At 40.5% G+C, this 26,180-nt stretch overlaps 1 protein-coding gene across 1 annotated transcript; it reads right to left on the reverse strand.

Moving 5' to 3' along the window:
• Positions 1-21,434: 21,434 nt before the first annotated feature.
• On the reverse strand, positions 21,435-24,993 carry LOC104226753 (mitochondrial import inner membrane translocase subunit TIM14-1-like). The gene is made up of 3 exons (XM_009778812.2): positions 24,828-24,993; positions 23,292-23,470; positions 21,435-21,930 (listed from the first exon to the last, which is right to left on the reverse strand). Exons 1-3 carry the CDS (start codon positions 24,828-24,830, stop codon positions 21,774-21,776), a joined length of 339 nt encoding a protein of 112 aa, XP_009777114.1. The 5' UTR covers positions 24,831-24,993; the 3' UTR covers positions 21,435-21,773.
• Positions 24,994-26,180: the final 1,187 nt, after the last annotated feature.

The following is a 26,180-nucleotide window of genomic DNA, read 5'->3' on the forward strand; positions in this document are numbered from 1 at the left end:
GCCGGAAACATGGGAGGTATGAAACCCCCCAACAACATGGCACCGTATCCTAGACCACAGGGGTACAACAATCAGTAGCAAGGGTAGCACCCTCCTCAGCAACAGCATGGTGGAAGACAGGACGATGGGTTTGCTAGACTGGAAGCAATGATGCAGCAGGTTATTGGGTCCACTGCGAAGATAAACGAGAGAGTAGATACACATGACGCAGCTATCATAAATATTGAAGTGCAAGTGGGCCAAATTTCAATGTCTCTGAACAATCGTCCTCAAGGGACGCTACCTGCAGATACCCAAATCAATCCTAAAGATCAGGGCCCGAAGCAGCTGATGGCGGTGAGTCTCCGTAACGGCAGGGATCTCGACGAAGATCAAGAGAGAGCTCGTGACAATATACAGGTTGAGACACTCATTCAGGTACCCATTGAGCTGGATGAATCCATAAGGTTGACAGATGTGACAATCCAGCCTACTCAGGAAGAAAAGAATACTCCGCAGGAAACCGAGAAAGTTGCTGAAGCAGTTGAAGAGCCGGTAGTGGAGATAGTAGCCGAGAAAGAAAAGTCCCAAGTGATTGGGAAGAAAATCCCTCCTCCACCATTTCCACAGAGGTTAGCCAAGCATCAGAAGGAGGATCATTACAAAAAGTTCTTTGAGATGCTCAAGCAAATTCAGGTAAATATTCCATTGATTGAAGCCTTAAAGGAGATGCCTGGATACGCAAAAATGATGAAAGACTTAATGTCCCGGAAATTTGATTTCAAAGACTTGGATACGGTGACACTTACTCAGACGTGCAGTGCAGTGGTAACTAGACCTGTTGCTGAAAAGCTCTCTGATCCAGGGAGTTTTACTATTCCATGTACAATTGGAAACTTTGCTTTTGCGAAAGCACTCTGTGATTTAGGGGCCAACATTAATCTTATGCCCCTGGTCATTTACAAGAGGTTGGGCATTGGGAGAGCTAGACCCACCTCTATGTTGCTACAACTGGCTGACAGGACTGTGAAGCGTCCATTTGGGATCCTGGATGATGTACTTATTCAGGTGGGGAAATTCGTGTTCCCTGCAGATTTTGTAATATTGGATTGCAAGGTGGATGAAGAAATTCCTATCATCTTAGGAAGACCTTTCTTGGCCACAGGGAGAGCTCTTATTGATTGTGAGACCGGGGAGCTTAAGATGAGGCTCAATGACGAAGAGATTATATTCAATGTGCAGAAATCTATGAGGCGCCCAAGTGAGTTCGCAAATTGCTCTCTTATTGATGCCGTAGATGTAATTGTACAATCTGATGATGAAGTGTTGACGATTGAGGATCCCCTCGCTGCATGTTTGACGAATTTGGAGGAAGTGAACGGTGAGGACTTGGCAGAATGGGTATTGGCATTGGAAGGTAGAGGGTTATGGGATAGAGAACTAGAGTTCGAGCCCCTACACTTAGGAAAGAGAGAAACTCCTCCAGCTAAGCCATCCATTGAAGAACCACCGAAGCTGGAACTAAAGCCACTGCCAACCCACCTTAGGTATGAATTTCTGGGACCCGACTCCACTCTACCTGTTATTATCTCATTTGGTTTATTAGATGTGCAGGTCCAACAGCTTCTACAGGTATTGAAGGAGTGCAAATCTGCCATTGGGTGGACCATGGCAGACATCAAGGGGATCAGCCCCGCTTACTGCATGCATAAAATTCTGCTGGAAGAAGGCACAAACCTTCCAGGGAACATCAGAGGAGGCTGAATCCAAATATGAAGGAAGTGGTGAAGAAAGAGGTGATAAAGTGGTTAGATGCGGGAATTATTTTCCCAATCTCTGACAGCAGCTGGGTGAGCCCAGTTCAATGTGTGCCTAAGAAGGGTGGCATGACGGTTGTGAAGAATGACAAAAATGAACTAATCCCAACGAGAACCGTCACAGGCTGGAGAATTTACATGGATTATCAAAAGTTGAATCTAGCCACCCAGAAAGACCACTTCCCACTTCCCTTCATTGATCAAATGCTGGATAGAGTGGCAGGGAGGTCACACTTTGTTTTCTGGATGGGTACTCAGGGTACAATCAGATCTCCATTGCACCTGAGGACCGAGAGAAGACCTCCTTCACATGCCCTTATGGCATTTATGCCTTCAGGAGGATGCCTTTTGGCCTATGCAATGCACCCGCCACATTCCAACGGTGCATGATGGCCATATTCACTGACATGGTTGAGGATATAATGGAGGTGTTAATGGATGACTTCTCAGTGGTGGGGAGTTCATTTGATGAGTGCCTGGTGAATTTGACGCGTGTGCTGAAACGGTGCATCGAGACTAATCTGGTGCTGAACTAGGAGAAGTGTCATTTCATGGTACAAGAAGGCATAGTCTAGGGGCACTGGGTGTCTAGCAAGGGAATAGCGGTAGATCGAGCAAAGGTTGATGTAATAGCAAAGCTGCCTCCACCAACTTCGGTCAAAGCAATCAGAAGTTTTCTTGGACATGCCGGTTTCTACCGGCGGTTCATAAAAGACTTTTCCAAAATCACCAACCCTCTCTGTAAGTTATTAGAGAAAGATCACTTGTTTGTGTTTTCTGATGATTGCAGGGTAGCGTTTGAGGAGTTGAAGCAGAAGCTGGTCATAACACCCATCATTGTTGCCCCCAGCTGGGAGCAACCATTTGAACTAATGTGTGACGCTAGTGACTACGCAGTGGGGGCAGTGCTGGGCCAGCGGAAGGACAAATTGATGCACCCAATCTACTATGCCAGTCGAACGCTGAGTGGAGCTCAATTGAACTATACGGTGACTGAAAAGGAGATGCTAGCTGTGGTGTTCGCATTCGACAAGTTCTGGCCCTACCTGATAGGATCAAAGGTAATTGTATACACTGACCATGTTGCTCTCAGGTACGTAATAGAAAAGAAAGACTCTAAGCCACGCCTGATTCGTTGGGTGTTGTTGCTGCAAGAGTTCGATCTTGAAATACGTGACCACAAAGGCACTGAGAATCAAGTCGTTGATCACCTATCACGACTTGAGGGAGCTGAAAATGCAATTGAAGTTGAGGAAATTCTGGAAACTTTTCCAGACGAGCAACTGCTCGCCATCACTCATCAGGAAGCGCCATGGTATGCGGACTTGGCCAATTACCTGGCCAGTGGTATAGTTCCTCACGACCTTTCATCGGTCCAGAGGAAGCGATTTTTTCGTGAAAGCCGCTTGTACTATTGGGACGAGCCCTGTCTCTTTAGAATATGCCTGGATAACATGATCTAGAGATGCGTCTCCAAGATAGAACAATCTTCTATTTTGCAGGCTTGTCATGCATCGGCTTATGGTGGACACTTTGGAGGGATCAGGACAGCAGCAAAGGTGCTAGAGGCCGGATTTTTCTAGCCGACTGTGTTTAAAGATGCCCACTCATGGGTGAAGGGTTGTAATGAATGTCAACGCACCAGGAATATTTCCCGGCGCCACGAGATGCCCATGAACCCAATTTAGGAGATAGAAGTGTTCGACGTCTGGGGGATTGATTTCATGGGTCCCTTCGTCAGCTCTTATGGTAATAAATACATCCTTGTTGCCGTAGACTATGTGTCCAAGTGGGTGGAAGCTGTAGCATTGGCCACCAATGATGCGAAAGTGGTGGAGGGGTTTCTAAAGAAGAACATATTCACCCGCTCCGGGACACCACGAGCGATTATCAGCGACGGAGGCACTCACTTCTGCAATAGAGCCTTCGAGAAGTTGCTTACAAAATACGATGTGCGCCACAAGGTGGCTACTCCTTACCACCCGCAGACTAGTGGACAGGTTGAGGTATCCAACAGGGAAATCAAGAGTGTGTTAACGAAAACTGTGAACGCTACGAGAACTGATTGGGCGAGGAAGTTAGATGATGCACTCTGGGCCTACAGGACAGCTTTCAAGACACCAATTGGTATGTCACCATACAAGTTAGTGTTTGGGAAGGCCTGTCACCTACCTATAGAACTTGAGCATAGAGCGTGGTGGGCACTGAAACAACTAAATTTAGACATGGAAGTTGCAGGCACGGCAAGGGTCACAGAACTGCATGAGCTTGAGGAGTTCCGGTATCTTGCTTTTGAGAGCACAAGGCTGTACAAAGAGAGAATGAAGAGGCTACACGATCAGAACATCGTTGATCGGAACTTCAAACCTGGGAACATGGTATTGCTATACAACTCAAGACTGAGGTTGTTCCCGGGTAAGCTAAAGTCACGATGGTCTGGACCATTTCGAGTAGTTGAAGTTTTCCCGTCAGGAGCGGTTGAAGTTGCCACTGAGAATGACTCTCGTACATTTAGAGTCAATGGTCATAGATTGAAGTTGTATGTGGGTATGAGCGAGCCTAAGGAAGGGGCTGAACTGCATCTGACTGAACCACAGAGGTCGAGCGAGCCTTAAATGTGCTCTTCCTGCATCGTGTAGCGACGTTAAATCAGGCGCTACGTGGGAGGCAACCCGCGAAATTGTTGTAAGTGTAACATAAAAAAAAATGTCAGAATCAGAGACGCGGTCAGACCGCGGTCAAACCGCGGTACTAACCCTTCTCTGAACCCAGGCCATCGCGGTTACACCGCGATCGTGGTAAAACTGCAGCAAGAGAGACCCTCTGAACTTGGTCTACCGCGGTCCTACCGCGACCGCGGTAGAACCGCGGCAGACGCAGATAGGATCCAGGTAAGTTTTTCGTTTTAATTTTTTCTCTTTTTCACCTTTTACCCAAAATACCCCCCCACCCCACCTACCACTAACCCCCCATAATTCGCCCAGATTCAGCAACCCCCCCTCCCTTCTCTCTAATTCCTCTCCCACTTCTCTCTATCTTCTCTCTTCTCTTCTCATCTTTACATCATTCCATTATCATCCTCCCCTACTATCCACCTTCTTCATCCACTTTCCCTCAACCAAACAAGTAAGTTGCTCTTTCTCTCTCTCTATTTCATCTTCTAACTTAGTATAATTTAGCATAATTGTATTTAGTTTAACCCTAGGTAGGGTTAGTATAACTTTTGTCAATTTTTGCTTTCTTTCATGGTTTTTATTGTTGTATGGTACTATTGTGAAATTGTTTGGTGTCATAGTGTATGGGCCTTCATGGTGTTTATGATGTTTTAGCCCAGAAATCATTTTTTTGGGGTGTAGTTGTTATTATGCACCACGTGGATCGAAATATTGGAGTTTTTGTGATATTATGGGGCGGGTTATACCCACTCTTAATTAGGGGGTGTTATACTTGGTGATTGGGGGTGTTGTCACTGTTTGATAATATGTGCAGGAGTAGTGTGGGGTGGTGTAGGCCGAATGTTATACATAGTTCTATTGTGAGGCCTCTGTGGAGATTGTAACCTTCCCTACCTTGCTTGTGTGGCTAGTCTGCCAAGAAGAACTCAATGGGGATGGTGTTTTGGTACCATCGGGTGGCGAAGTCTGAGTACCCATCTGACGGACACTAATTAGGATGAATTTGATGGTTATGAATTTTCCTGACTCATTGCAGGTATTATGGCCCGTAAAAAGCAAAAGAGAGGGGCCGGCACATCCCAACAACCGACATATGACGAGTCCAGGTTTGAATCGGAACGAGCGAAGGACGATTTTCATGCCAAGGCTGGTAAGAACTTCATTCAGGAGTTGCAAATTGACCGGGCAGACCTCCGCGTGGAACAGGTTGAAATGTATGAAGAAATTCGAAGGCGCGAAATGGGATTCCTCTTTGATGACCCCGGCCCAGCGAACTGGATGATGGTTAGGGAGTTCTACGCGAACTGCCCAACACATATACTGTGGGAGGTGACTGTGCGAGGCACATGGGTAGATGCCTCAATTGAAACTATCCGCCAGGTATTGAGGCTACCCCGGTTCACGGGCGATATTGACTACTACCACGACAGACCAGGTGTCACGTGGGAAGTTATGACTGATGTAGTTTGTGCTGGTGGGCGACCAACCTGGATCAAGGACCACATCACCCTGAACTCCAACTCTTTCACGCACTTGGCTAAGTGTTGGTTGACTGTCATCTACAGCCGGTTCATGCCCTCCAGCAACACCACAGACGTGAACTTCAACAGAGCCCTATTGACTTGGTGCTTCGTGACGAAGAAGGATTTTGATGCAGCACAGGTAATTGGTGACGTAATGGTCCTGCGGGGACCGCTGCTGTCAAAGGGACTTTACTTCCCTTCCTTGGTGACTGCCCTGTGCTTGCGGAGGAGGGTTCCCACTGATCCTACTGATGGAGCATTGGCACCTGAAGCACCATTCCGAGCTTCACGCATCAGAGTGGGCAGGGGCACACGTACAACAATTGTGCTAGATGATGAGGCAGATGACCCGGTTTCTCTTGCACCGTCCAGGAGATCTAATGACAGTGCTGGACCCTCTCGGCACCCTTATACTGGGGCAGGCTTTGTCAAATCTCAGTCTACCAGGCCTATGCTGCGTTCTATGGAGGAAGAGGTCGCGGACCTCCGTACCTCAGTGGATGGCATACACACACGGATGGATGCCATGTCTCAGAGGCAGGCCCGGTCTGAGAACAGGTTCATGGCCTGGTTCTGTGCTTTGGGGAGAGCTTGCCATGTAGACCTCAGCACAGTCTCCGACTCTAATTGAGTCTCAGGGAAGTCTCCTTACCCTTCTGCTCTTTACTTTCTTGATATGACATGGGGACATGCCATGATTTTGAGTGTGGGGTGGGAGACTTGCTCTAGTTATATGTGTACTGTACATAGACATTGTGTGTGTTGTAGTATGAAATTGATGTTGTTGTATATAATTGACTGTAATTATATTAGGAGTCTGACTTGGCCCAACGATGGACACTTGTCGACGGGTCTCTTGAGGGTCCAAGTCGGATATATTTATAAAAAAAAAATTAAAGGTAGATGACTCTTCCTGAGGACGAACCACTGGGACAGTACTCTTGAGGGAAGTAGTCCATGAAGATTTTTTTTATTTTATTTATTTTTCTTTTTAGGTAGTGTAGTAAATCCCCCTTGGTTTTTCTTTTGGCCATGGTTCTTTTCCAAGGGTTTTTCTTGAACCGGGTTAGGTAGATTTTTCTTTTATAGTTAAGACTAAGATGGGTAAAGTCTAGAATGCTACCTCTGATGTACACACCTGCAACCAACTAAAATGAACCTGAGAGTATGACGTCTAGGCTCAGTTGTGGACTTGTAAATCTATGCCTTAATTTTGCACATCTTGCTTTGCTTGAATGCTCGTATGAGTGTGTTGATAGACTAATCCGAACGAGCTACATGCTAAGTGTGTGAGAGATTTTACTTGCATTCTGTGCGTGCGTGCGATACCTAGAACTTGCCCTGTGTGTTTGCAAAGCGAAATAGAAGTTGTTGGGTTTTAGAGATGATTGAGGCATTTCTTTGTGTAAGCCTACATATAATGGTGAATCCACCTGTCTATATTGCCATAGTTAACCCCTTTGAGCCTGAAGCTTGTTCTCTGATAACCCTATAATGACCTATATCCCTGTGTTTGAATAGCTGATTGTTTGAACCTATACCTCCGAAAAGCACTTGAATCACTAAAGAACATACAAAAGTCAAAGTGTGGGGTGGTAGGGAGTTAGAAAAAAAAATGGGGAATCAGGAATAAATTATTTGAATGGTGCACTGGTACTTTAAAAAAAACCAGTTGCACCTAAAGGAAAGTAGGGGTCACTGGTGATACAAAAATGTGGAGGAATGATTAGGCTGAGCAGGGAAATTGAGATAAAAGGAAGTGTGTATTAAAAGTGCTTAGGGAGGTTAGTCACTACATCCAAATGTATCCTACCCGTCCCTTAGCATATATTACAACCAAATAAAGACCTCTTGATCTTTGACTAAAACAGCTCGATTAGTAGAGTACTACACTAGGGGCAAGCTTATGGTGTGTATGTGCGGCATGTGAATGTTCTTTGCTGAGAGTGAGTGAATTCTTTCTATCTTTAGTTCCTTGTGTTTGAATTTTATGCGTGTGGAACTTCTCTCAGACTTTTGATGTGAGGGAATGTGACTCAAGAAGGAAAAGTAAGTCTTCACCTCTGTTAGAGTAACTAGAGTGAGCGCAAGTGTGTCATGGCAGTAGAGTCAGCATCTGGGGTATGACCGGCACATTGCTTAGGTTGTTCCGTCAAAATGGTGGGTGTGACATATTTGGGGTAAAGCATCAAACAGTCAGGCTTTTAAGTGTGGTTTAGCTTGCTCGAGGACGAGCAAGGGTTTAAGTGTGGGGTGTTGATAATAGGTGAATTTAACTATATTCAGGCCCTAAATAACCGCCTTCTAGCATAGTTTTAATAATAAAAGTGATAACAAAATACTCTTATTAGTGCTTTTCATGATTTGTAGGTTATATATGACTAGGGAAGGCTAGGGAGCACTTTTGGAGTCAAAAAAATGAAGAAAGAGAGGCCAACCGTGAAATGTCCCAAGTGAACCACGCAAAAACAGGCTGAAGAATCAGAAAAATGACTCTGCCGCGGTTCCACCGCGACCGCGGTAGAACCGCGGTGAAGGATGCTCGCGGACAAAAGGAGAATCAGAGGAGCTGTTTGGCCGCGGTTCCACCGCGACCGCGGCAGAACCGCGACAGGCGCAAGAAAAGTGCAGGGACTAAAGTGCAAACACGGGATTTTTAGTCCTAAAACCTATTTTAAACACTAGACTTCGCCCAAGAGAGGCATGTATTGATTTTTAGAGTATCTTGGCAAGAAAAACAATTGTGAGAGATCACCCAAAACATCTTTCTTCTTTTCTTTGATTTTGATTGCTAGTTTATGATGGATCTTATCTTAGCTTGTTTACCCATAGTTATGAGTAGCTAAATCTTTTGTCTAAGGTTTTGATGGAACCTATTGGGGGATGAACTTCTTGTTTATGTGAATACAAATTGCTAGTTTCAATCTTTATTTATTCAACTATGTTCTTGTTGTAGTTAATTGACAGGATCCTCAATTAGCTGTGCCTATTTAGTGTGCATAACTCGGGAGAGAGTGCATATTTAGGTTATTGTTGAATAACACCACTCCTAAAGTATAAGAGGAATCTATAACTGCGGGTTTAAAGGCGGGATTAGGGATAACGAAGCCTTGGGTGCAATCTTAAGTGAACTGTGTTAATTAAAGCTAGCTAGTGTATCTCGGGAGAGTGCAATAGTATATTACTGTGATTACTCGGGAGAGATTTATGGTAAGACGAGCGTTCATGATTGATAGAGAAGTGTTGGTACATTTGTATGAAGCATAAACAGAAGGGATTCCATCAATAGGGGAAATCTTTACCTTAGCTTTATCTCATCATTGTTTACAACTTTAGCGTTTTAGTTTATAGCTTGTTTAATTTACTTGCAATCTTAGTTACTAAAGAAACCATCAACTTATGATTCAAATATTTGGGAAGCTGGTTCTGAAGAGTTTAGTGGGTCTAAAGATTGTGATTGATAGGTTAAATCTCTGTGGGATTCGACTCCGGACTTGTAAACCAGATTATATTTGCAACGACCGCATTGTCCTTTTTATAAGGCATAGTTGGGCGTGATCAAAGGGCCTATATCCAAACGCACCAAGGTGTCGATCACCAGAGAAAAAGGGACTCGAAGCTACGTGCCCGAGGTCATCCTATCATTCAATGACAAGGAAACGGAAGGCATACTTTAGCCGCATAATGACGCCTTGGTAATTTCTATTTTGTTAAATAAATTTCAAGTTAAACGTGTTCTAGTGGATACAGGTAGCTCAGGAAACATAATCAGATCGAGGGTCGTAGAGCAGCTCGGCCTACAAGACCAAATTGTACCAGCATCCCGAGTCCTAAATAGTTTCAACATCGCAAGCGAAATAACGAAGGGAAGATAATCCTACCAGTGAGCGTGGCCGGAACCATTCAAGATACAAAATTCCATGTCATCGAAGGTGACATGAGATACAACGCACTACTCGGGAGACCATGGATTCACAACATGAGGGTCGTACCTTCGACCCTTCATCAAATGATGAAATTCCCAATGGAGGATGGGGTGAAAACGATTTATAGAGAACAACATGCTACAAAGGAGATGTTTGCAGTCGAGGAGGTGACTCTGGCACCAGTGCTTTCGACCTCGGAAAAATCAAGCACCAAAGATAAGAAGACGTCCAAATAGCAATCTCCAACCCCAGCCTCGACCGAATCAGAAGAACAAGTAACCGAAGAAGAAGAAGAAGAGGATTTCCTTACTCCTCGAACCTTTGTTATTCCTGATGGGAATAGAGTTAACCCCCGAACTCAGGAAAAAACTCATTCAATTTCTTATCGATAATATGGATTGTTTTGCTTGGTCCCATTTAGATATGACAGGGATCCCACCGGAAATAACAACACACTGGCTAAGCATCGACCCCAGGTTTAAACCGGTGAAGCAAAAGAGAAGGCCCCAGTCTTAGGTGAAGCATGCATTCATAAAGGATGAGAGGAACATTTAACTCAAATGCAGGAAACATTCAAAATCTTGAGGAAGTACAACATGAAGCTTAACCAGGAAAAATGTGCCTTCGGAGTCGGCTCATGAAAATTCCTCGGCTTCATGGTATCTAATCGGGGAATCGAGATCAACCCCGATAAGATCAAAGCCATCGAAGATATCACCATCGTGGATAGTGAGAAAGCCGTGCAAAGGCTAACAAGACGAATAGCCGCCTTGGGTCGATTCATTTCGAGGTCATCAGATCGAAGTCATAGGTTTTTTTCCTTGCTCAAAAAGAAAAAAGATTTCATATGGACCTCGAAATGCTAGCAAGCCTTAGAAGAATTGAAGCGATACTTATCGAGCCCACCTTTGCTTCACACCCCGAAGGTAGATGAAAAGCTTTACTTATATTTGGCAGTGTCCGAGATAATGGTAAGTGGAGTACTAGTTCGAGAAGAGTAAGGTACGCAATTCCCTGTTTATTATGTAAGTTGAACTCTTGGAGATACTGAAACTAGATACCCTCACTTAGAAAAATTAGCACTTGCATTAATAAGCGCATCTAGAAAGTTAAAGACATATTTTCAATGTCATCTCATATGTGTATTAACCACTTATCCTCTCCAAAATGTTTTTCATAAACTCAAACTATCAGGCCGACTGGCCAAATGGGTAGCGAACTTGGTGGGTACGGTATCGAATATCAACCCTAAACGGCTATCAAGTCTCAAATCTTAGCTGACTTTGTGGACGACTTTACACTGACCCTCGTACCCAAAGTAGAAAAAGAACTTCTGCTAGGATCGAGTACATCATCGGGGGTATGGACCCTTTTCACGGATGGTGCCTCGAATGTGAAAGGGTTCGGGCTCGGCATTGTTTTGAAGCCACCCACAGGAAGTACTATCAGACAATCTAACAAAACTTCTAGGTTAACTAACAATGAGGCCGAGTATGAGGCCATGATTGCAGGTCTCGAGCTAGCTAAGAGCTTGGGAGAAGAAGTCATCGAAGCCAAATACGATTCTCTATTGGTGGTGAACCAAGTGAACAAAAGCTTCGAAGTTCGAGAGGATAGAATGCAGAGGTACTTGGACAAATTACAGGTGACGTTGCACCGCTTTAAAAAATGGACCTTGGATCACGTGCCTCGAGAGCAAAACAGTGAGGCCGATGCGCTTGCAAATCTGGGATCATCGGTCGAAGAAGACGACATTGTCCAGGGAACTGTCGTCCAGTTATCGAGATCCGTGGTCGAGGAGGGTCATGCCGAAATAAATTCTATGAGCTTAACTTGGGATTGGAGAAATAAGCATATCGATTATTTGAAAAATGGAAAGCTCCTATCAGATCATAAAGAGTCGAGAGCTCTATGAACCAAGGTTGCTAGGTTCACATTGGATGAAGATGGAATATTGTATAGGAGGACTTTCAATGGACCGTTGTCGATGTGTTTGGGGCCGAGGGACACCGATTATGTTCTACAAGAAATCCACGAAGGCACATGTGGGAATCACTCCTGCGCCGAGTCTTTGATTCACAAAATTATTGGAGCAGGGCATTACTGGGATAGCATGGAATAAGACACTAAGGAGTTTGTTAAAAGGTATGATAAATGTCAAAGGTTTGCACCAATGATTCATCAGCCCGGAGAGCAACTACACTTAGTCTTGTCCCCGTGGCCTTTCATGAAATGGGGAATGGACATAGTCAGACCTCTACCAACGGCCCCAGGTAAAGCTAAATTCATTTTATTTATGACTGATTATTTTTCTAAATGGGTGGAAGCACAAGCCTTTGAGAAGGTCAGAGAAAAAGAAGTTATTGACTTCATCTAGGATCACATCATATGTCGGTTCGGGATACCTACTGAGATTGTATGTGACAATGGAAAGCAATTCGTCGGCAACAAAGTAATAGAGTTCCTTGAATCATACAAAATAAAGAGGATCTTATCAACACCGTACCACCCAACCGGAACGGACAGGCCGAGTCAACAAACAAACCTATCATTCAAAACCTAAAGAAAAGGTTGGATGATGCAAAAGGAAGATGGAGAAAAGTCCTACACGAAGTCCTTTGGGCGTATCGAACGACATCGAAGTCTGGCACAAGGGCTACTCCGTTCTCTTTAGTATATGGCTCCGAAGCCTTAATCCTGGTCGAGGTCGGAGAACCCAGCGCCAGGTTTCGACATGCATCGGAGGAGTCAAATCACGAGGCTATGAATACTAGCCTCGAGCTATTAGATGAAAAATGAGAAACAACACTCGTTCGGATAGCGGCACAGAAACAAAGAATCGAGAGATATTGTAATTGAAGGACTAACCTTTGACACTTCGGAATCGGGGACTTAGTTCTACGGAAGGTCACCCTCAATATTGGAGACCCGAATGAAGGGAAAGTGGGCTTGAATTGGGAAGGACCGTACCGAGTCATCGGAGTTGTCGGAAAGGATCTTACAAGCTTGGCACCACGGGAGGCAAATAACTACCGAACAATTGGAATGTATCACTACTCAAACGATATACTGCTAAGGTATGACTTTCTCCTTTTGTCCATCTAAATTTAAAACTAACTCATTGCAGGTGTTTGATCGAGGACATTGAGGGACCCCTTTTACATGAAAACCTTAGGTTTTAAAGTATGCGCTGCACTCTTTTTCCCTTAGATCGAATTTTGTCCCAAATGAGTTTTACCGGCGAGGTTTTTAACGAGGAAACAACTATTTGCTACATAAGGAGAACTCAACAGTATCCAAGGCTTCTTTTCAATCAACCTCGAATACTGGGGGGCATCACCCTCGGAGATCATATTTTCAAGGAAAATACTTCATGCCGAAGAGGGACTTGATAGGACAACTTTGTAATGGGCCGAACGGTCATATAAACCATGTCTATGTAGAATAGTCGAGCCCCGATGGCAAAACATGTACGCATGTATCAATTATTCAAAGAAGCATTCTTTCTATATCAAAACACTTTGTGTCCCGAAGAAATTTGCTACTATATGAACATCATACTTGTGATTTTGCAAGAAACGGCTCAAGGGCCAAAACGCGAATACACCTAGAATACTCGGGGACTGTTATCGACAGTCAATGCAGTCAAGTCTTCTAAACTCGAATTCATAAGACCTCAAAGAGGCATCCTCTTGACATAAAGGCCAAGGCCATCATACTCGGGGACTAACCTTTCGAACAAGTTCGAAGGGTTATCGGGAAACAAGTCCAAGACACATACCCGAAGGCTACGGCCATATCAAAGGCTACGGCCACATTAAAGACTACGGTCATATCAAAAAGGCTACGGCCAAAATAATGCGGCTTGGAGACGTCCGACTTCTGCCATAAGTTAAAGGCCTTCTAATACTTTAAAAAACCGGTTAAATCAAGTTACCCTCGGCAAAAGCAAAATAAAAAAATGACTTCGATAAAATCAGTCCTCGAATAATTGAAAGGCTTCGATAACATCAACCTTCGAAAAAGCCTCAAGAGGTATTCAATTATCGTAACACAAACGGATTACGAATGAGGTTTCGATCGATTGAACCTTTGAAAAACCCAACGGGTACAAAAATACATGCTAAGGCATAAAAAAATCTTCACTAAGTCTTTTAGCCGAAAAGAGGAAAAAATTATAGCTGTTTTAGAGGCCGAATTGGCCCAACTAAAAGAGCTAAGGGCCGACCTAAAAGAGCCTAAGGGCCAATATAAAAGAGCCTAAGGGCTGAAGCATGCAGAGTTCGAGACCTTACTCTCACTCAATTAGGACTCAAGAGTCCCGTCATCCCGAGCTCGCATCAAATCAACTTGAACATAGCTCGAGGATTAACAAAAACCTTAAGAGGTATTATACTATAAGTTTGAAGATTGCCCATTGATCACTAAAAAACCCAAGAGTTTGTTATATTCTGAGCCCGAGCCAGTGCTCACTTGATCATTAGGATTATAACATCAAAAAATTTCACAAACAAAGACGAAGCCAAATTCAATACAAATCGGAGACAAAGTGAAAAGAAAGGGAAATTCCTTGTATTCATAAAGAGTATTTAAATTTCCCACAAAGGGCCTTACACAAAAACAAAAGCAAAAGAACCTAATCTACTTTTGAGGCCACACCCTCGGGAACCACATCTTTGGGGGCCATATCCTCGGGAGCTGCATCCTCGGGATCCGCATCTTCGGGAACCTCCTCCTCGGGGGATCCATCCTCATCTCCACCGCCCTCGGAACCATTAGCGAAATCTTTATCGTCGGAAGAAATGATGAACCTGGCATCGATATCCATCGCCCTTGCTTGAGCTATCTTTTTAGTGAGGTCAAAACCCCAGCGTGGATCTCTTTGACGAGGCCAATGTGTATTGGAATTTCCTGCTCGTACTCTGTCAAATTCTAATATAGTTTAAGATATCGTCCCACAGAGACTGGATAATCTATGCTACAGATTTGTAATATTTTAACTACTATTTGAGAGAATCAAATAGATGAAAAGTGAGTGAGGTTTAAAACTTATTATATACTTAAACAAAACAAATATTGTTGGAAGATGTATAATTTAAAAAGGAGTTGGGAATCATTGAATTCACTTGATAATATTTCTATAATAAAATCTCAATTTCTACATTTATTTCTTTAAAGAATAATTGCTTATTTCTAATACAATTATATTTTGTTCACTAAAAAATAACCAATTAATAATACTCCATGAGAATTATGTTAATTAATCAATTTAAGACTAGTGACGTTTAAACCGAAATATTTTTCTTGCTTGAATTGTGCTAAAAGAAAGTAAAAACTTCGTGAGAATATTTTTATCAAGGATCAATAATCTTGCCTACAACAATTTCTCCGTGAGAATTAAAACTGAGGCAAGAAATATTACTGACTTGAAATAATAGTTTATTGAAAATTACTTTCACACTACTATTTTATTCATCCGTTATTATATATTAATTTTACTCCGCGAGAATTACAAAATTAATATATAAATAACTTAGAGATAAAATATGTAGATGTGATGATAGAGTAATTAAAAATCATTATTTTAGCACAGTATGAAATGTAAATAAAAAGTTTCAAGCCAAGAATATAAAAACTGAGATAGTATTATAAAATATATCAAGCTTCATCAACTATCACAACGAAAAGAGATTACTCCATTATGGAGTAAGAAAAGCTAAAAAAGATAGTTGGAAGACTATAAATATTTAAAAGACTAAGAAAATATTTTTACTACAAAGAAAGAAAACCAAGACTAGTTCTTGTCTTCCTAAGATTCTATATCCTTATACAAAGAGAGCTTGCTATTTATAGGAAAAGCTGAGTAACTTTTGTCATGTTCCACTTTTGCGAATGTGAAATCCATGTATGCGAAGTGACCTTTGTGTACGTAGATTCTATATATGCAAATATGTCACCTGTGCTTCACTTTGACTTCATGAGTTAGTCTTGTATATGTAGGTTCTATGTGTGCGAATGTGACCTTTGCACATATAGATTTCACGCATGCATCTATGACTCTTTTGCTTCCATTCTTGACTTCATGAATTAGACTTGCAAATGTACGTTCCATGTATGCGAATGTGACCTTTGCAAATATAGATTCCATGCATACATCTATGACTCTTTTGCTTCCATTCTTGACTTCATGACTTAGACTTGCAAATGTAGGTTCCATGTATGCGAATGTGACCTTTGAGTATATAGATTCCACATATGCAACTATACTCCTTTTCATCTCTAATTGTCTCTTTCCATAAGCCCATATGTATATTCCACATTTGCGAATATGACGATAATGTGTGCAACTGTGGCTTTGTCTTTTTCATAATTTCTTTTTCCTACAAGAATTGTTAGAAAATATGCGAGGATAGGATATAATGTTCATATTTTATTTTAAAAACTTATTTTTTACATATGAAATTACATGAATAATTTATATCCATCACTCTTCAAGGGTCTCCCTCCGAGATTGACACTTGGCCAGATCATTGCTCCATTTTTCCCGGTCGGAGGCCTCCCTTAGCTCTACTTGAACAGCCTCGACATCCCTTAAGTACACGGCGATGGTTTTATCAGTTGTGGCCTTCGTCCTCTCCACTTCGGCCCTGGCTTCAGCAACCTCAGCCCCGACTTCAACGAGTTTGACCTCGAGCTCCTCGATCTTCTTGGCCTGAGCCATATTTTTCACTTTAATACCCCAGAGTTGGGTCTCAACCGAGGCCAGTTGGGCTAGAGCAACCTCTTTATCAGCAGCAAGCCGATCCATGTTCTCCTTCCATCGGTTGCAGTCGGCCTTAACCTAATCAACCTTGCCTCAAAGCTGCCCGATCAACTCTAATTTCTACTGCAGCTAATACAGTGAAGTGTTAGCCTCCACAGTAAGGTCAAGAAGACCATACTCTTTCAAAATCATGGCTACCTGCTTGTCTAGTTCGGCCTCGTTTTTACGGGCTTTGGCTAGTTCAGCCGGAAGGTCCTTGATCTCCTCCTCCTTTTGGCCGCAAAGGAGCCTCAGGACCTTCTCTTCGTCCGAAGACTTCTTGAGCTCGGCCTCACATTGGATCAACTCGGCCTTGAACTTGGTAATGGCCTACACAAAAAACAAATAGATGTCATTTAACACGGAAGGAGAAGAAAACAAAGAATTTTTTGCAGCAACAAAAATTAGTGCTTACCCGAGAGAAGAGACGATGAGCCTCTTCAAAGAGGGTAGATGCATCATTGAGGTCGGCAGCATCATCGACCCCAATAAAACAATCCTGAAAAGGATCGTCTTTGAGGACCTTGCTCGGATCAGGCGTACACAGAGTTCGAGCATCTTTTATTGCCTCCTCAGAATAAGATGGCAGAGGAGGGGAGTGACCTATTGTCATGGCCCCGAGCTCGTTGTTCAGGGTGCTCTGATTAGTTTCGAAATTCTCGGTATCTGCCCCCTCTGGTGTACTTATCGAGGAGGGGAATAATCTCGATCTCAGGGGACTGGGGGGCTTTGCCCAAGTCTTTCTTCGGAGTTTCCTCACCACGAGGCAAGGTCTTCGGTTCGGCGGTCTTGACGCTCTCGATTGGTTTCCTAGTTCGGGGCACCATCGTGAAAAGTATTTGATTATTTAAGTAGACAATAGTACGTCCATTACCTTTTAATCAAACCATCCTTCTATAAAATTTATTACCAAAATATAAATACGCATTCTAATAAATATTATAATTAGAAAAAGTTATCCCAATATCCATAACTATTATATTTTTTAACTCAACATTAAATTTTAGAAATAATTTCTAAATGACACTTACCAATTGCACGTCAACTATACATATTTTAATAATATTTATATAATTTTTAAAAAAATTATACTTATTGATATAGGGTGCACGCACAAAACGCGTACCCTAAAGTTAGTTAACTAAAAGGGGGCAAAAAATATTTCGCACTCACGTAGACTCAGGGGAAGAGCCACAACCCAAGAGGTATAATGATATGGATAACCTACGTTAATGCAAAAATTAATGATTGCTTTCACAGCTCGATCGAACTCGTGACATATAAATCATACGAAGACCATTTACTGTTGCTCCAAGGTTCCTATTCAAACTAATTAACTACCATTTTGAAAAATGAATTGTTGACTCAAAAAAATGTAATTTAATTTATTCGCATCTGTCATGTGTGCAAGAAGACTAGAGCTGTTTGGTTTTGGAATTTTGCTACGTGGCAAAATATTCTTAGAGTTGTCTCTTTGATTCTAAGGTACCATAGCTCCCAACAAAGATAAAGAGTTGGCGAAGAGGGGATTGTACTTGTTTATATATAGAGTTCATTCCAAGGTCTGTATTTAGCTTAATTTGTGTTATCTAGAGTCGTGTTTGTTGAAAAAGGACTTTCTTTGTTAGTTCTGAACAACTTTTTCCTTTAATTAAATATTTAAAATATGCATGTATCTAACTTGTATCTTCTTAAATAAATTATGCTTCATTGTCAGTTAGTTATCAAAGTTTTAAGAAAAGGATTTTCCTTTTCTTTAATTCATTAACCAAATTTATGAAGTCTATTATTCAGATTTGTTGAAAATACATTGTACTTCACCTTAAGTTTAAGTCAAGTATCAACTTTTAAGAAAGCCGCAACAAGCAAGTGAATATTTTGTTTCTCTTTTCACTTTCACTGTCTCACTTAATTAATACTACTAATTGAAGTAATAAGGACAAATTGAAAAAACTATAATTTTTAATTCTTTAAAAAGGTCATCTATTTGAATAACAATAGAAAACAAAGGACTTATCCACGCACCTCCCCCAAACAATTTTTGCCAGTTAATGATTTGGACCAGTGACGAAGTCACAAATGTTTCTAAGAGCATTCAAACTTGAAAGAAGTAGAAAAAAAATTCCAACAAAAGGTGTTCAATATAGATTTTATATATCTAAAATTAATATTTTACTTATATACACAATGTAATTTTTCGTAATTTTTCGGCGAAGGGTGATCAGTTGACCACCCTTTGCTCAAGGTGACTTCGCCCATGATTTGGACCCTGAAATGTGACATGGTATAATAATATATACAAAAGACAAATCGAAATAATTGTTAAAGGGGACAACCTGATAAGTGATGTTACTTCTAGGCCAAACAACCTAACATTTTGCAAAATGACTGTCGAAATCAAAACAATATAAGTAGTAGCTAGGCATTTGCATGTGTGCAAGAAAGTATAGAGCTGTCTGGTTTTGGCATTCGCCTGGCAAAAGATTCTTCAGGGCTTTTCCCTTTGATTTAAGGTATTGTAGTTACCTATTAATTATGTCAAACTAACAAATGCATTGCATGTATTTGCATAAAAATTTTACCACTTAATTATAATAAATACCTTTTTACCTCATTTTATCGCACTTAATGTTATGCGATGCCTTCCTGACATTCCTTGAAAGGGCGACGTAAGGCTCAACTGATGTCCCCTCCGTACGCTAGACGAGATTGTCAGTGCAGTATGCAAAAACCAATGTCAAGAGCAATTGAGAAAACATAAATGAGAATTGAGAATGAAAGAAAGCTTGATTGCATTAATGAAAGCTATTACAGAAAAACAATACGGTGTCGAGAGGGAGAGACTGGTACATAGAATTATTTGCTTACTAGAAAGTTTGATTGCTTGATCCCTCCAATAGTACTTAAAAAGATAAATCAAAGTTACAGGATTTAACATAATTAAGCTAGAGAGACATAATGGAAATACATGAAGTAAAACTACTCTATATTTACAATAGAAATGACTTAGATTCCTACAAAGCATAAGCAGGTCCGTTGGCAGCAACTTTGTCTTTAGCATCAGAGTCTGTGCGCGCGGTGTTGTTGGCATCTGCCTGCGACTGTACGCCGGTGAGGGCTATTAGTGGGGTGACATAGGCACAGGCGCGTTTGTCACTTGGCGCGACCAAGACTACGGGGCCGTCCATGACGCTAGGCGTCTGAAGACTTGCCAGGACGCTATGGGGCGCGTCCAAGGGGTCATGGCGCATGGCTGGAAAGCCGCCCATAACATTAAGTATGATAAATTAATACAATTTTTTTAAATATCGAATGCGTAAAAACTATTTTGATACTGATTTTAATATAGCAATATTTCAGTATATGTGTGACCTATAGGTCACAAGTTCGAATCGTGGAATCAGCGGCCTACATTACACTCCTTTAGGGTGCGGCCTTCCACAAACCTTGCGTAAACACAGAATACTTTATATACCATGATGCCCTTTTTTTATATTTCAGTGTCTGCATGTATACATCCTACCTAATTTATCCTGGAAATTGTGATATCTTAGTAAAGCTTAGTTGGTAAAAATGGGATAATCTTTCTTCAGGCATATCGTATACCTTTTTGTGGTTTTATTAGTTTGAACAACTATTTTCTTTAATTAAATACATAAAATACACATGCATGTGCCAATTGTATATGTTGTTTAATTAAGTTGTCTTTCACTGTCAGTTGGTTGTTTAGACTTAAACCACAGATTTTTGTTGGTTTTTCTTTTTTCTTTTTTTTTCTTTTTTTGGGGGGAGGGGGGGGGGGTCAAATAATTCATTAACCAAATTTATGAAGATCTAGTCAGAATTAGTGAAACTATCAGATGATAATGCTAACACATACAATAGGAGTGCTAGAGTAAAGGATTTCCTACGAAACAAAATGGATTACTGTTAAGGAAGTTGTGCGAGGGTTAAAGGGATAATTGCATTTCTTATTCCCTTTTTAGCAAATTTTAATTTTAGTCCTTGTAATTTCAAACTAAACATGTTCAATCTTCAATTAAAACAGTTGTGCACTTTTGGTCCACATATTTCCACACATGAGAGCTCTTAATTTGACTAAGACTTCAGAGGAACCGTCAAGCGAATGAACAGTCATTATCTAACAGGAAAAGTTTCGATTCTGCCCAATAACATTTAAAATTGCTCAATTTTATCCTCTATTTTATTTTTGGTCCATTTATGCCCTTGCCTTAAGCAAATCATCTTGTGTGTCCTTGTCATTAAGATTTAAGGGAACTGCAGCATGCAGCTGGTCCAAATTCTTTTAGGAAAAAGGTTCAAAATTTACTCCTCAATTTTAGACAATGATTTAAAATTACTTTCATGTTAGTGCTTGCATAACGGGTCAAGGATAAAAATGAAACTTTTATATAAATATGGTAATCAAAAGTCTAATAGGCAAAATTACTTAATTTCAAATAGTGTAGCTGCAAATTTGACCCTTCCCCCTTATCTTAAGATGTCATGCAACCACTAGAGTTGGTTCAAAAAGCAGGAATACAACAACAACAAACCCAGTGTAATCTCACGTAGTGGGGTCTAGGAAAGATAGTGTGTAAGCAGACCTTACCCCTACCTCATGGAGATAGAGAGGTTGTTTCCAATAGACCTTCGGCGATTATATTACAGGACACTCTGGTTGTCAAAAGCAATTGTAAAGATAATGGAACTAATTCAGAACTATCAGGGTTGTATAATAATAATCTGATTATTCAGCACATATCGCTTGTTTCCAGCATCCTAACAAAGAAGAAACAAACTTCAGCCATGAATCTGTGTCATCAATTAGTAAAGTACATATTAGCTTAATACTCCATATTAAGCTTCTTCACATTCAGTGAAAGCGTACAACTGACAAAGCCTTCTCCAACTAAATATACAGCTTCTTGGTCCAAAGAATTAATCCACTTCCACTCAAAATTTTAGTGTCTAGTGCCAGAAAGCATGATACACCTCCCGATTACCTTGTGATTTGGAACTTCTAAAGCAACAAGGAGACTCGGCTGAGATTAAAATGCAGATCCGCTGTTCTTAGTCTTTCCAGTCAATATGTCTTTTGCTTCATTAATTTTTGAAGCAAGGTAGTGACTGCCCCCTGCATCTGGATGGTTGGCTACCATCACTTTCCTATGTGCCTCCCTCACTTTCTCTGGTGGCGTGCTTTCCCTGTTGAATGTGCACATACTTAGTGGAAAAAGAATTGATAATACTTTTCTCCACTTTAACAAGTATGGAGTATAATTATTACAATCAACCAAACCACAAGCCTAAAAGGGGGAGGGGGAGAGATAGGCGACAAAGCATATTAGACCAAAAGTCCGGAAATGAAACCCGAGGGATAATAAGAAACAAATCACATATGTTATTTGCCCATATATTCTGCTAAAAGCGACATTTTGATTTGAAAGCAAAAATTACCCATCTCATGTCTCAAACCATCTCCTCATCATCCATAACGAAGTACTAGCTGAATCTCATCGTGATATAATGCTTCCCTAGTAAATATGATTGTGCAAAAAAATAACAAATCTCCAAAATCCAGAAAAGAAAACTCATTTTTCATCAATATTTGCATCGCTTCTATTTTGCTTCCCTAGTAAGGGACATATGTAGATGTTTCTCTTGTTAATATAAATAGTCATTATTCTGAGATTAATTAAGTTATGTTAGAACGAATAGAGTGGTCAATATCAATGTGCAACAAGAAATTGTTAAATGTTCAAATCTACCATGGAAAACTTATTTCACCATATATCTGCATCCTTTATCAAGGGGCACATTGACACTACCTTAATAATGTATATAGTCATTACAATGTTATTTCTTGTAGCTGCAATAACATTATTGTGGATATACATTAATGCAGTACCATTAAAACAACCATAAGCAATCTCCCCATCTATGCAAATAATGAGCATTTCAGATTTGCAATTTTTTTTTTTTTTTTGAGATTTATAATGTATTCTATGATTAAGCGTGGGAAATACTTCCTGAATAAGACATGGAAACAAAATGAAGGAATACATGTAAGCTGACAACTACCTTTTGTTAACTTAAAGAAATTCCAAAGATAAAGAATATCGAACATACTTTAAGAAAGGTTTCATCATACAATTTTAGGTCATTGCTTAAGTCACAGCAATATTGATACAATTAAGGTATAGGATATTGACAGTGCCACAGAGCAATCTGATTAATCTTTTTTTAAATAACTGAGAAATCCCCAAGGGAGAGTGGCCCACGGTTCTAAACTTGGTGGATAATGGGTCTGCCCCTCTACCCTTCTCCACTTAAATACCAAGGCTTTTGTCTACGGCAAGGTTCAAACCCATGATGCGTGCCTTAGCCATACATCATAAGCTACGCTCTTGCCACTAGACCCAAAACCCTGGGGGCATGTCAGATTAAAATGCGCATACTGCACAATCAAGTTCTGTGATTGAAAAATAGGAGGCCTTCACGGAGATGATTTTGCACATTAGGTGTTGGAAATCCCACCAAGCCTTTAAAAGAATGATAGAACATACCTTACTCCGAGAATAAGAGCTGCTTCCCTCCTTGTCATTTTAGGCTGAAAACCTCCTTCATAAAATTTACGCATTCTTGCAGTGGGTGGTCTGGCCTTGAATGCTTGCCAAGCTTGGATGCCATACCTTCCAGCATATGCAGCAGCAGCAACAGACAGTCCCACTATCAATGGTGTGGTCTGTATGCACAGTTTGGAAATAAGTATGATCTCAATCATACTAGAAAATAACCGTTGTATTGAAAAGCAGCCTGTTTACACAATTACTACTGCTTAATTTTTTCTTGATAATTGAGAAATTCGTGAGAACCAGTTGGCGAACTGTTTGAAGCTCAGGGGATAATGGGCATCTCCCTTTACCCTTCTCCACTTAAATACCAGACTTTTGCATGTCGCAAGGTGCAAACTCGTGATGTGAGCTTAACCCACACATCACGAATTGCGCGTTTACCACCAGACCAAAGCACTTGGGCTATTACTGCTTAAAATTCATGTAATAGATTTGACACATAGATGAGGCAAAATACTTAGGGATAAGGTATTGAAAAAATGAAACTGAAGGGAGACAGAAAAGAATGCAGAACTACGTGAAAGTGAGTAAAAGAATTAAGGGAAACTAAACATTAGAATGTGAAACACGTCTTTGAACCATTGTTTCAAAGGACAAATCACAGACTAAGTAAAACAAGTTTAACAACAAATAGAAAGTATCTTGCAAAGGATGCAAGTGAAGCACCTACAACTTACAACAAAAGGGAAAACACACATCCAACAACAAATAGGAAGATACTATATGAACACAAATGGGCTCAAAATGATGCTATCCCACCTCAAGACCCTTGTTGAAACATCAAGAGCCTTTCTCCACTCCCTCAAAAACCACCCCCACTCTGGGAACTTTGCCTATTCAAATCGGGTTAGGGCGCCCTTATCACTCCACCATCAAGACTGGAAAAGAGTTATCTCAAATAGAAAAGGAAATTATTATCTAAACCAAACCTAACTGAAACATGACACTTTGAGAAATTTCAAATCTCTGTTCCTTGGGTTTGGGAGCAATACTAGAGATTAAAAAATTACAAAACATAGATTTTGTAGACATACAACAGCAAAAAGGGGAGAACTTGGGAGTAAAGGGAGTAAACAACAATAAACTGCTCCTCAATCCTAAGCTAGTTGGAGTCGGCAGAAATGAATATGAAAAATAAAAGATGCTTAGGCAGCATTGAACACCCAAAGCAATAATTTAATCCAAGCTCACAGATAAAAACCGAATTTTGGATAGAGAAAAAAGCAAAGTTTCAAACTTTATCAACACAACTAGCAAAAAAATCACAGATACATGAAAAACTACAAATCATCTTACGAAAGATAACCCAAATCGAGAATCATATGAAATTAGTAAGCAAATCGGACGATTACTTAGCAATTCTAGCTAAGTAGATAAGTATGAGTAAAACAGGCAGAGATTAAAATTTTAATCTTTTTCTATAAAAAAAAAGTTAATATCTTTCAAAAACACAAAAAGATTCATTACCATTTTCTGCAGAGGTCTCTTTTCCTAAGGGCTCAAAGAAGAATTCAGAACAAAGATGAGCTCATAGCACCTTTTCCTGTTAGGGTTTTACCTCTGAAAAGCAACAAAAGACTAGAACAGAAAATGGGGGAGAAGAGGAGACAAAATGAGAAAAATGGTCCCTTATATTTAGAGTAGATTCAAAGTAGTCCTTTAAATACGTTCTCATCAGTTTGGTCCTTTAATTTTATCAAAAGAGAGCAGTTTTAGTCTCTATCAAATATTTAACAAACTCTTTCTATTAGATTTACCGAAATTATGTAAATATAATAATAGTAACTCACATTAAAAATAGATGAAAAGCTTAATATGAAACTTAAACAATTAGTATATGTCTTGTTTAATTTTTGGAATTGTTGTTTAAAAAGGATACATGAGTTAATAAATATTAGCCTGTGAAAATGAAAAAATGAAGAGCCATTTATAAGTCATATTAAGTATATGTTTCAACAAAAATTAGAGAGAAGTTCTCCCTTCTCACTAGGATCCGTTCTTACCTATACTTTTTCAAAACATACATTCCTACAACTCTAATGAATCAACAACACTGCCAAAGTGGAATACCTCCAAAGCCATCAGACATTAATTCCCCTCAATTAAACAATACTATATTTGCCTCTTTTAAAGACAAACTACTAGCCAATAAGCAGAAGGAAACCTTCTCAATGTTATCGCCACCGACATACCTATCTCCAATGGCAGGGGACACAAACGAGGAAGAAGATGAAAAGTCTTCTGAGAATCCTTATGGGGAAATTAAAGTTCCCATAAGTGGGGAAGATAAATCACGTATTTACTATCCATGGAGATTCTCAGTTATAATAAAACTACTAGGTAAAAAAATCCTCCACCAAGTTCTCAAACACAAACTTATAGATCTCTAGAAATCAACTGAAGTTTTCCCCCTAATAGATCTTGGTGAATAGTATTTTATAGTAAAATTCAATAATAAAGAGAACTTGGAGACTGTATTACAAAAAGGGCCATGGTTTATCTTTGGCCACTTCCTTTTAGTACAACGCTGGGAACCAAATTTTGTTCCCGCTACTGCCAAACAAGTTTTAACTGCAATATGGATCCGGTTACCACATCTTCCAACAGAATTTTACGATGAAGAAATTCTAAAAAAAATAGGTAACACAGTAGGAAGATTACTCAAAGTGGATGCTTGCACATCATCAGCCTTAAAGGGTCGCTATGCTAGGATATGTGTAGAACTTCCTCTAGATAAATTAGTGAAATCCAATGTATGGATAGGCAACCACAAATAACAGATCCTCTACGAAGGAAAAAATCTCCTATGCAAAAACTGTG

This window comes from Nicotiana sylvestris, chromosome 12 (genome assembly GCF_000393655.2).
Source record: "Nicotiana sylvestris chromosome 12, ASM39365v2, whole genome shotgun sequence".
NCBI classification, from domain to species: domain Eukaryota; kingdom Viridiplantae; phylum Streptophyta; class Magnoliopsida; order Solanales; family Solanaceae; genus Nicotiana; species Nicotiana sylvestris.

What these genes read in the sequence shown, in the direction of transcription:
- LOC104226753 (XM_009778812.2), bottom strand. An exon ending in GCTCTTATTCTCGGAGTAAG is followed by an intron (nt 21,931 to 23,291) that starts GTATGTTCTATC and finishes CACATTCAACAG; the next exon opens with GGAAAGCACGCCACCAGAGA.